Here is a 12,175-nt window from a genome sequence, read left to right on the forward strand (position 1 = left end):
TAAGAGGTACCATTGAATATATGTAATGTAAGGATGTAACTCTTTACTTTTGCATGTTCTATTTTGTTAAGAGGTACCATTGAATGTATACCTATTATTTCCATATGATCATACTAACTGTTGATTTAAATGTGAGGGAGATGTTAAGAGAGAGATAAGGGGGTGTGGGGGGGGGTGTTTTTGTTTGTGAAAAAGAACTTGCAATGTAACTATGACATGTGTACACAGTGAAAAACCAATAAAAACATTGGGGGGGGAAAGAAGAAAAAATAAGAAAATAAGCATGTGCCGTGCACACACACACACTCGCATTCAAACAACACAAGGCAAGAGCAATGCAAGCGCACAGGCACAGACACACAGACAAAGACACACACACACACACACACACCTGGATGATCTGGTACAATGCAGCGTCTGTACGGCCGCTATACCGTTCGGTTTGCCTTAATAACAGCTTCCACGCATTCCTGCTGTCAACGTCCCAGAGATGATTAAGGTCTAGATATATAACCTCAATGAAAACGACCACGTTTCTCTGACAACATCACACCAGCGCCTGGGTCCAGAGGTCATCCCGTGGCCCGGGGGGGGGGGTCAAGAGGTCGGGGCACGTCGTCGGTCCTAGATAACGCAGGAGGACCCCGAGGCGGGCCGCTATTCCGTTACCTCAGCCGTGACTCGGGCTCCTAATTTATGCACCGTAGCCCGTTGTGAGCCCCATTGAAGTGACCACAGCCTCACAGCGCTGGCCTCATGGCGGTGCGGAGAGACGACGGAAGAGGAATAGTAATGAGCCCCCCACCCACCACCACCACCACCACCACCACCACCACCACCACCACCACCACCACCGCGGGGCCGTTCAACTCTAGCCGGGCTCCACCAAGGCTCAGCCTCTCCTGTCAAGTTCAACTGGCTTAGTTAGTTAACCCTTTCACTACCACACTACAGACGGTTAACCCTTTCACTACCACACTACAGAAGGTTAACCCTTTCACTACCACACTACAGAAGGCTAACCATTTGGGGGCGGCTGTGTGGCGCAGCGGACATTGCGCTCGTCACCAATGCAAGAGACACCGGGTTCGACTCAAGGCTGTCGGCGTTGCCTCCGGCTTGGGCCAGCCATCATACTAACTCAATTGGCAGAGTTAGCGGGTGGAAGTCGATGGGTGGGGATTTGGACGTTGTGGACAGCGACTCCTACAGGTCGGTTGGGGGACGCCTGCACAGCAGAGACAGGAAGTATCGGGGGTAGTGTGAGCCTCCCACACGTTACACCTCGCCAATGAGAGTCCGCACTGGCAGGTGAAAAGATGCGACAGGCTGCCTCCTCGTGTATCTGAGGGGACACGTGATGCAAGGCTTCTATCCTCCCTACAACCGGCCAGTGGGGGGCATATGCAAGCAACGTTCAAGACAGGGGAGGGGAGAATTGACACAACGGAATTGGGATGGGAGAAAAAATTGAAAAAAGGAGAAAAAGTGGATCAAAAAATAAATAAATAATAAAGAAGGTTAACCATTTCACTACCACACTACAGACGGTTAACCCTTTCACTACCACTACAGACGGTTAACCCTTTCACTAACACACTACAGACGGTTAGTGTGGTAGTGAAAGGGTTAACCTTCTGTAGTGTGTGGGTGAAAGGGTTAACCATCTGTAGTGTGGTAGTGAAAGGGTTAACCTTCTGTAGTGTGAAAGGGTTAACCTTCTATAGTGTGGTAGTGAAAGGGTTAACCATTTGTCATGTGGCAGTGAAAGGGTTATCCTGGGTTAACCTTCTGTATTGTCACAGTGAAAGGGTTAAAAGGGTTAACCAGGGCTGGGAGGCATAGCCTATATTGAATATTAAGTTATACCGTCATAGATCCACGCAAAAGGTATGCGTTTTATCGCAAACACCGTCGTCAATGATATATACATGTCGTAGAAATGTGCATATATTTTAGATTTCGCCTAAATCTAAAGATTGTTCTCCGGCGCTGCGGTATTAGAAATATTTGGGGATGGAAATTGGATGGAAACAGAGCGTTCCGGATGAAGTAAAAGATGTCAAATCACGTACTTTGCACCGGAGGAAACAAATACTGTCAGATATCATTATACCACCAATAATAAGTCAAATATTAATCATATTTTGACTGTATCGCCCAGCATAAACCATAACACACTCTTATTAACAGCAACAGGGGGGGAAGGACGGTCACAGCCTGTCCATAATGCCCTCATGACGTGTTATACCATACAATACAGCACAATGCCACATTGGCTGCGATTGTCATATAATGGTAATCACCTGCGATTCTATTGCGATCACCTGTTGTATGCGACCAAGATATCTGCAATGGAATACTATGAACACCAGTGGTTCACGCCTTTGCGGTTTTGACTGTTGCTACTCCGTCAAAGTAATGTTTTAGCACAGAAAGCTACAGCGGCCGTGAGAGTCATGATACATCAAGGAGGCTTTAAACCAACCGTGAAAAAGACCTTCACTATGCCACGCAGAGATATATATGCTGAACTTAAGTGGATGAACTGAAAGCTGAAATCCGAGGCGATGGTGTCATCGCAATGCAAGAGGAATAACGTTAAGCCTCAGTTGACATGTATCATGATCACAGATAATGGGACTCGTCCAGGGGCAGGTTAACCCTTTCACTACCACACTACCAAAGGGTTAACCTTTGGTAGTGTGGTGGTGAGAAAGGGTTAACCTTCTGTAGTGTCATGGTAGTGAAAGGGTTAAGATCAACTCAATTTATCTTCAGCTAACGTTTAGTTCATCTCGGGAGGCAGTGAGGCCTGTATGATCTAATGGTTTATCACCGTAACATAGCTTATTGACCAAGTAGTCGTTAGCTGGCTCTCCAAAACGCTCATTGCTACAGCCCATATCTGTGTGCTTAGCCACAAGGCCAGAGGCACAGTAAAATACTCATCAGCTAAGCTAAATAACTTTAGATGAATTGCACGATACACAGCGAATTTATGCCGACACTCACGGTCAGACTTGACCACTAAAAATAGCCCGATTTTGTAACCAAAATAGCAACCTAGCTAACATTATTAGTACCAGTGAACGTTAACGTGATTAGTTTGCTGCAAACTGCCATGTGTATTATACAAGACATTGCCATTTACGAACCCTTTTTTTAGTTGTTTAGCTATGTTGAGCTTATTATGTGGTTGACCACACAGCTTGATAGGCAGCATCTTAACTATTATGTTTAATAAGCCATAAGAAAACAACACCCCGTCACTCTGCCTTTCACGACACCTGGTATACTGTTGCACCGTGTAACCTGACACCTGGTATACTGTTGCACCGTGTAACCAGACACCTGGTATACTGTTGCACCGTGGAACCTGACACCTCGTATACTGTTGCACCGTGTAACCTGACACCTGGTATACTGTTGCACCGTGGAACCTGACACCTGGTATACTGTTGCACTGTGGAACCTGACACCTGGTATACTGTTGCACCGTGTAACCAGACACCTGGTATACTGTTGCACCGTGGAACCTGACACCTCGTATACTGTTGCACCGTGGAACCAGACACCTGGTATACTGTTGCACCGTGGAACCTGACACCTCGTATACTGTTGCACCGTGGAACCTGACACCTGGTATACTGTTGCACCGTGGAACCAGACACCTGGTATACTGTTGCACCGTGGAACCTGACACCTCGTATACTGTTGCACCGTGGAACCTGACACCTGGTATACTGTTGCACAGTGGAACCTGACACCTCGTATACTGTTGCACTGTGTAACCTGCGCACATTGGTTCACATTTTTAGCAAAAGTTGCGAAGCTCGTATTGATCAGTCTGCGTTTGAATACGGGACACAACGACGAAAGGGTCAAATATCATGTATATAATGGTGTATATGAAGTTTTAAAGCCCTCATCCAATCGTCAATAATTCAAGGTTCTGTAGTAGTGTTGCTATAAAACAGGCGAAACAGTTGGTAAGTATGTAGGCTATACGTGTAATGAAACACAAATAAGTACATGCAATAGCAACTGGGGTAAATAATAACATTATGAAAGATTGAAAATAGAGCCGACGACGGATCCATTTGAGGTATATGGGGGGGTGGCGTCGAGACGATCTATCATTCTGCACTCAGATTTACTGGTAGATATGACGCTCGCCACAGTACTGCATCCTGTGTGATAAAGCGGGTTGGTCTTCTCTGGCAGAGAGAGGCAAAATAAACATTTGGTATCTGTTCATCATTAAGGCCATTGTCGGGAAATGACCGCCTTATATGATATCACAGTGTTGCTAGATTGGAACTGTGGCCCCGGTCTGGCACGCTCAAATGACTGGCTCGCGCTCCAGGTCCCCCGAGCGCAGCCTGACCCTGGAAAATCAGCCTTTTGTTTTAATGCTTCAGCTTCTTGGAAGGATCTTCAACTCTCGCTCTAAAAAATCAATACTCCACTATCCCATGGACAGTTTAAAAAACATGATTACAAACCTCCCTATTTCATTTTTGATCTGCTCTTTTTTTGTGTTTTATTTTTTTATTTTTTTGCATCTGCATTTCTGTCTTGGTTTTCTTTTCTTCCATCTTTATTGTGTTTTTCCTGTTTTTAATATACATGATGTAAAGTTATCATCCTCGTCTTGAAATTAAGAGTTTGCACCGGACGATCCTCGAGATTAAATAAAAGATCGAAATAAAGGGGAGAAAATGTCATTCAGATTCACACGATCGTCATCCGATGTCAATATCACAGTATCTGTTCACATGTAAAACCGCAGGATCAATACGGCCAATCCAATTGCTGTTCATCCCATTTAATGATAACGTATAGGCCTAAAGTGTGATATCAAACCACAACTCTGCCGTTTTCAAATAACATCCTCTCAAATATATGCATCTCCCCAGAGATCTCATTTTTTTGAGAGAGCTTGCGATTAACATGAAGCCTAGCTGTTCAGTGTTGTCATTCATCTAGATGACAGGATTGTGCACAATGGTGCACAATAATCAAACACACGCACACATGCTACTACTACTACTATCTACCTCACACACACTGGAACTCTGCACACTGCACACACCATTACCACTGTACTAGATTGTTTGGGGTCAATTGTATCATATACTGCATTATATTTTCAATGCTACTTTAACGTTGTATTTTTATGCCGCTACTTTATGCTACCTCTATTACCTTATTGTATTCCATATTATTCTAAATAAATACCACTGCTTCTGTATGATCAGAGGATCGACGAAAACCCAAATAATTTCACTCTTCTGCACTCTTCGTTTATGAAGACGTGACAATAAAAATAATCCGAATCTGTATCATAATTTCACCCAGATATGATCCCGACATGAAACGATAAATTATAATATTGAACCATTGTCCCGACGCTATACCCGACCCGTGTCAACATCAAGACCTGCATCCGGCTCGGGACCCGAGTTCAGGGAACTAGACGCATTTTCTGTAGGTCTGCGAGAAGATAAAAACAGACCCGGTGCCTTTCTAAGAGCATCTGAACACGTACATCTCTTTTTTTAAGACCATCTATATATATCTCCCTTTTATCTAGACATTCACATCTGTCAAATTAAAATGTAGACTCTATTAGGAGAAGATCCAATAAAACTGTCATGCTTGAACGTGCTTCTAGTTCATTGCATACTTTACTATATCCTTGCATGCCTTTCAGACGCGCTGAGCACATGACACGGCTCACGCAGGCCTATATCAAATCTTAATGTACACACAGAGATGGCACTGTGCGGTCGGGCCTAGGAATGCACCGATACTGCCCTCGGATATCGGGGGTTGACACACCGAGCTGAAACGCTGTATCGGTGCGTCAGGGAAATGTCTCCCGACACTGAACCCTGACTAGAGGAGCCACGTGTAAACAAGTCGGAAAGCAGAGCAAAGTCACTTGATTTTCTCTTTTGACACGGAGGCAGCGGGGATGAGGGACGTTAGATCTCTCTAATGGAGAGGAAAAACACATCACGATCATTTTGTTGAATCAATGACCCCAAACGAATGGGTTTATTATAGTCTCTGTAATATTGTTCAGTAAAATAAATGAATCTGTACTGGTCTATACTTTATGGATATAGTGCTCAAACACAGTATTGCCAGTGATAAGGTGGTATCATCAGCGCATTACAAAAAAAAGCACCATCCCAGAAAGATAATAACTCGTCCTCGGTGCTGTTGTCCAGAATATTAATGTGCCCGTCAGTTTTCTGTTCACAGAGAGTGCACGCAACGTTTTCTGTTCACAGAGAGTGCACGCAACGTTTTCTGTTCACAGACAAATTTAGGAACTCGCAGGTTTCCCATTCCGTAGGTTAGAGATAGGGATGGGTACCGAATTAGGTACTTTTAAGGGTATCGACCGAATCACGTCGGTACTACCGAGTACCGATTCACGTGAGATACGCCAGTGCCAATTTTTCTTTTAAGTCCGCTGGCGTCAACATTATCGCGCTACCGCGCGCTCACTAAGGCTGTCCCCGAAGCCTGTTTTTGGGATTCGAACTTCGTCAGGGTTTTGCGAACGGACGTTCGAACCTTCGTTTTTAATTAAAGATTTTCTTTTTTTAATAATTAAAAAATAAAATGTATACTTTTTTTTTTATATATATATATACTCAAACTAAATCCTCAATTTGAATAAAGTGATTAATATGATTAAATTAGTATTTTTTTCTTCTTTTATTAAATCAACTTTCCAGCCCCAGACCCAGCCCAGGGAGAAGCCCCAGCCCAACTAAATCAACTTTCTAATGAATATAACTCATCAGTTTCTTTTAATACTATAATATTAGTGTAGCCTAATCTGTATACAACTGTGAAGAAAAACCCCATTGGTTTAAACAGAATTAATAGAATTTATTTTTTTTACAAAAAAATAAAATAAAATAAAGAATGTTTATTAAAAAATTTTAATTTTAATGTTGATTTAGAATTCGAATGCCAACGTAATGAATGAAGGTTCGAACGTTTGGGCTCAGCCCTAACGCTCACATCAACGTTCACATGCACAATACACGCTTACCTAGGATTTGACTTGATTCAACAACAAAGCAGTCGGGGCAATGGCAAGTCGAAAACGGTCGCAAGTGTGATTACACTTTACAAAGCTAGATGCAGACAATGCTCACTGCAATATTATTATATATAGATATTAACAAATTGGTCTAAATAAATAATAATGATAATAAATCATTTGAAGTTTGGACAATTTTTTTACACTAAAGTACCGAAAAAAGGTAGGGGAGAACAGGGGACGTTGTCACACGGGTAGGTTGTCACATTAATTATATTTCATCACCAAAGGGTCCTGTCTCCCATATTTTGGTATTTAAATGTCCAGAATTGGGGTCAGAGTCCACCTACATTGTCATCTTTGGAGTGAAACATTTGTAAATATTCCGCTCCTCAGTATTTTTCTTCTAGGCTTTTACACAATTGGTTTATAATGAAACAATTATTACCCTTAAAAAGTGTGAAGGGATAGCTATAGTTTAGATTGTTGTTAGCTAGCTAACTAGTTGTTAGATGGCTGTTAGCCTTGATGCTATCAAGACATTCCAGTTGGGGTTGGTCGTCACATTTTCTTTGGGGTTGGTTGTCACATGTTGTGTAGGCTATTATTGTTAGGCCGATTTATTGTGTTCTTATTTTGTTATATAGGATGACCTAAAGATGTGTTTCCTGTTTATGTTCATGTTAAGATGCATTAAGTTATGTATTTGTCAACTTGTCAATGCAATTAAACTTTCAAATTTAGTTCTGCCTTCTTGTCTTCTTTTTAAGATTCTTCCCATTAAAAACACATGGTGACAACCAAACCCATAGTGTGTGACAACCATCCCCGTGATGGGGTTGGTTGTCACAATGTGTCAAAGTGTCTTTGATAGGTGATTAACTCTTTGTTACAATACGTTGGAAAATGAGAGGGATACACATTTCAAGCCAACATCTTAAGCTTCAATTTAATGTAGGAATGACTATTGAAAGATGTTTTGATGATGAGCTATTCACACTAGAGTAAAAAGTGTTCCCTGTTCTCCCCTACCGTCGGGCACCGGTATCGATTCAAATGTGAACGGTACCCAACCCTAGTGCTGTTGTCCAGAATATGAATGTGCCCATCAGTTCACAGATGGATTCAGGAACTCGCAGGTTTCCCGTGCCGTGGGTGGAATAGTCTTAGCGGACACAGTCCCTCACAGGATGGCAGGACATGTCGGGGCAGGTGCCGCTGCGATTTGTCAGGCCTATGATTTGTCACCCGTCTGAATTTCATCTCCACAGCCAAGCCCTGTAGCCCAGAGAGCTCCCATCAGTCCAACCGACCTAGAGTGTCGTTATTAACCACCTCAACGAAAATGTGAAATATAATATACAATCCGTCTCTTTATCTCTCTGGAATAAGGCATCGATCAGAGTCTATGCGTAGTAACCACACAGCTATCCAGATACTACTAACAGCCTAGTTCATAACCAGTGTCTTTACACAACTATCCAGATACTAATAGTTAATAACCAGTGTCTTTACACAGCTATTCAGATACTAATAGTTAATAACCAGTGTCTTTACACAACTATCCAGATACTAATAGTTAATAACCAGTGTCTTTACACAGCTATCCAGATACTAATAGTTAATAACCAGTGTCTTTACACAGCTATCCAGATACTAATAGTTAATAACCAGTGTCTTTACACAGCTATCGAGATACTAATAGTTAATAACCAGTGTCTTTACAAAACTATCCAGATACTAATAGTTAATAACCAGTGTCTTTACACAGCTATCCAGATACTAATAGTTCATAACCAGTGTCTTTACACAGCTATCCAGATACTAATAGTTAATAACCAGTGTCTGCAGACAGCTATCCAGATACTAATAGTTCATAACCAGTGTCTGCAGACAGCTATCCCAGATACTACTAATAGTTCATAACCCGGTCACGGTCGGGATAATCCGTTTATGAGTCACCCTGCTCGCAGCGGCCCTGTATGGACAATAATGCATTGTTTACACGAATGGAACGGGGGAAGTGACAGCGGAAACGTTGCACAGATCACAACACAACATACATCAATAAACGGGACACAGGGTCTGTGTAGGCGACACACGACCCCCCCCCCCCCTCAATATACATCCCGGCCCATCAATACAGGTTATTAATCCGGATTATGATGTTGGAATGCACCAACTCAACAACCGAATAGCCTTGAATGAATATATATTAACGGGACACACCGGTGTGCAACGCTGCTTCTACACAAAGTACACTTTTAAACACTTTTTAACACTAAACCATATTTTCATCTATGCATTACTAAAAATATTTGCACTACATCTCTACCTCGTTTTTGCATTTTAAAAAGTTTGCATGTTGTACTTTAGTTTGTATATTTTATATTTTGTGTTTGGTCTTTATTCCTTTTTAGGCTACTTTATTTTCTGTATGAAGCACAATCTCGGGAGAGGAGACTCCTACAGAACCAAACATTTCACTGTAATACTGTGCATGCACCTTATATGTGACGACGACAACAACAACAACAACAACAACAACAACAACAAAAACGTGAAACTTGATGTCAGCTGGTTGCATAAAAAAGAGGCATGTTTGTCTCAATGCAGACAGAAAAGTACAACAGTAGCTTCACTCCGGGTGAAATGAGCGCTAGGTACAGGGAAGAGAAGAGAGTTAACACAACCGACGTGTCTGACAGACAGACAGAGAGCTTAGTAAGAGAAGTGAGTTTAAAACACAACTGACGTGTCTACAGACAGACAGAGAGCTTAGTAAGAGAAGTGAGTTTAAAACACAACTGACATGTCTACAGACAGACAGACAGAGAGCTTAGTAAGAGAAGTGAGTTAATACAACTGACATGTCTACAGACAGACAGACAGAGAGCTTAGTAAGAGAAGTGAGTTAATACAACTGACATGTCTACAGACAGACAGACAGAGAGCTTAGTAAGAGAAGTGAGTTTAAAACACAACTGACATGTCTACAGACAGACAGACAGAGAGCTTAGTAAGAGAAGTGAGTTTAAAACACAACTGACGTGTCTACAGACAGACAGACAGACAGACAGACTGAGAGCTTAGTGAGAGAAGTGAGTTAAATGGGGGACCCTGATGTAAACAAGACAAAAGTCTTTCTCTGGTCTGCATCCCCGTAACAATTGTGTGTATTGAGCCGTACTGTATTGTACCCATTCTGCAATCTGAAACTTGAATGAAAACTTTATTTACCAGCTTGCAGAATGGGTACAATACAGTACGGCTCAATACACACAATTGTTAAGGGGATGCAGACCAGAGAAAGACTTTCGTCTTGTTTACATCAGGGTCCCCCATTTTCAATTCATAGTTAATAACATTTTCAATCAATCAATCAACACAACTGACGTGTCTACAGACAGACAGAGAGCTTAGTAAGAGAAATTAGTTAGTTAACACAACTGACATGTCTACAGACAGACAGAGAGAGAGCTTAGTAAGAGAAGTGAGTTAAATGGGGGACCCTAATGTAAACAAGACGAAAGTCTTTCTCTGGTCTGCAATTGTGAATGAATGAATGAAAACTTTATTTAACAGATTGCAGAATTGGTACAATACAGTACGGCTCAATACACACAATTGTTAAGGGAATGCAGACCAGAGAAAGACGTTTGTCTTGTTTACATCAGGGTCCCCCATTTTCAATTCATATTGACATTTATGACATACAGTACACAACATACATGACATTTAAGGCATAGGGACATACAGGTATTTAGTACTGATACATTTGTGACATAAACGGTATTCAAATATACAGTACTGTTACCCATAGATCCTGACAGAGTATATACATATGATGGGGAGGGGACTGTACATTAGGAGGGGTGTGTATTGAGCTGTACTGTATTGTACCCATTCTGCAATCTGTTAATAATCAATCAATCAACACAACTGACATGTCTACAGACATACAGACAGACAGAGAGCTTAGTAAGAGAAGTGAGTTGAAACACAACTGACGTGTCTACAGACAGACAGACAGACAGAGAGCTTAGTAAGAGAAGTGAGTTAATACAACTGACATGTCTACAGACAGACAGACAGACAGACAGAGAGCTTAGTAAGAGAAGTGAGTTAATACAACTGACATGTCTACAGACAGACAGACAGACAGACAGAGAGCTTAGTAAGAGAAGTGAGTTAATACAACTGACATGTCTACAGACAGACAGAGAGCTTAGTAAGAGAAGTGAGTTGAAACACAACTGACGTGTCTACAGACAGACAGACAGAGAGCTTAGTAAGAGAAGTGAGTTGAAACACAACTGACATGTGACAGTCTATTGTCTACAGACAGACAGAGAGCTTAGTAAGAGAGAAGTGAGTTGAAAAGAGGGTAAAAAAAGAAGCTCCATAAAAGAGGGTAAAAAAAGAAGCTCCATCCCTCCTCCACCACCGCGGGTCGGATCAGATGAAACCTACCGGTGCGCCGCCACGGCCCGGTTGTTCAGGTACTTCTGCGCGGTCATGACACCGACGAACAGGAAGTTACTGGACCTCGGCACCGGCTCCTCGGTGGCCGGTGATCCCCCCTGGTGCTCCTGTTGGGGCCACAGCACCCCGCCGTACTCCTTCCTGAGCCCCAGCCCCGCCAGCCCCCCCAGCCCGCCGCAGCCCGCACCCCCTGCCGGGCTCCCCGCCTTGTTGCGCTTCTGTCCGGCTTTCTTGAGCTCCGTGGCCCGCGGGAGGATGAGCCGGGACGCCAGGGTGAAGCCGACCACCAGCCCCAGCAGCACACTGAACCAGGCTCTGCGGCTCCGACCTGCTGCCATTCCCCCTGAAGCTGCTGCTGCTGCACAACTTGATCACCCCCCAAACTCCTTCCCCGGTGGTGGTGTGATCGCTGCAAACCCGCAAAACACAGCAGCGTCCCTGGGAAGAAGAATGATAATAATACAAATAAAAACTCCTATGATCGGTGGTGAACGCGTGTGTGGTGTCTCTTCTTCTCCTCCAGAAAGCTGGGCTCACTCTCTCTCATGGTGTAGTGGGAGCCTCGTCTGGTCTCTCCTGCCTGCTGCTGCCCACGTAGCATCACAGTCCCCCTATATA

At 43.0% G+C, this 12,175-nt stretch overlaps 1 protein-coding gene across 1 annotated transcript in view; it reads right to left on the reverse strand.

Moving 5' to 3' along the window:
• Positions 1 to 11,895, reverse strand: part of chsy1 (chondroitin sulfate synthase 1) — a gene marked incomplete at both ends in the record, with an annotated part of 145,135 nt that extends 133,240 nt beyond the window's left edge. The window contains one exon of the mRNA XM_084336758.1: positions 11,546 to 11,895. Within this exon, the coding sequence (XP_084192884.1) occupies positions 11,546 to 11,895 (350 nt within the window). The remainder of the gene's footprint in view (positions 1 to 11,545) is intronic.
• Between the last annotated feature and the right edge of the window lie 280 nt (positions 11,896 to 12,175).

This window comes from Notolepis coatsorum, assembly GCF_963971535.1.
Source record: "Notolepis coatsorum genome assembly, chromosome: 2".
NCBI classification, from domain to species: Eukaryota; Metazoa; Chordata; class Actinopteri; order Aulopiformes; family Paralepididae; genus Notolepis; species Notolepis coatsorum.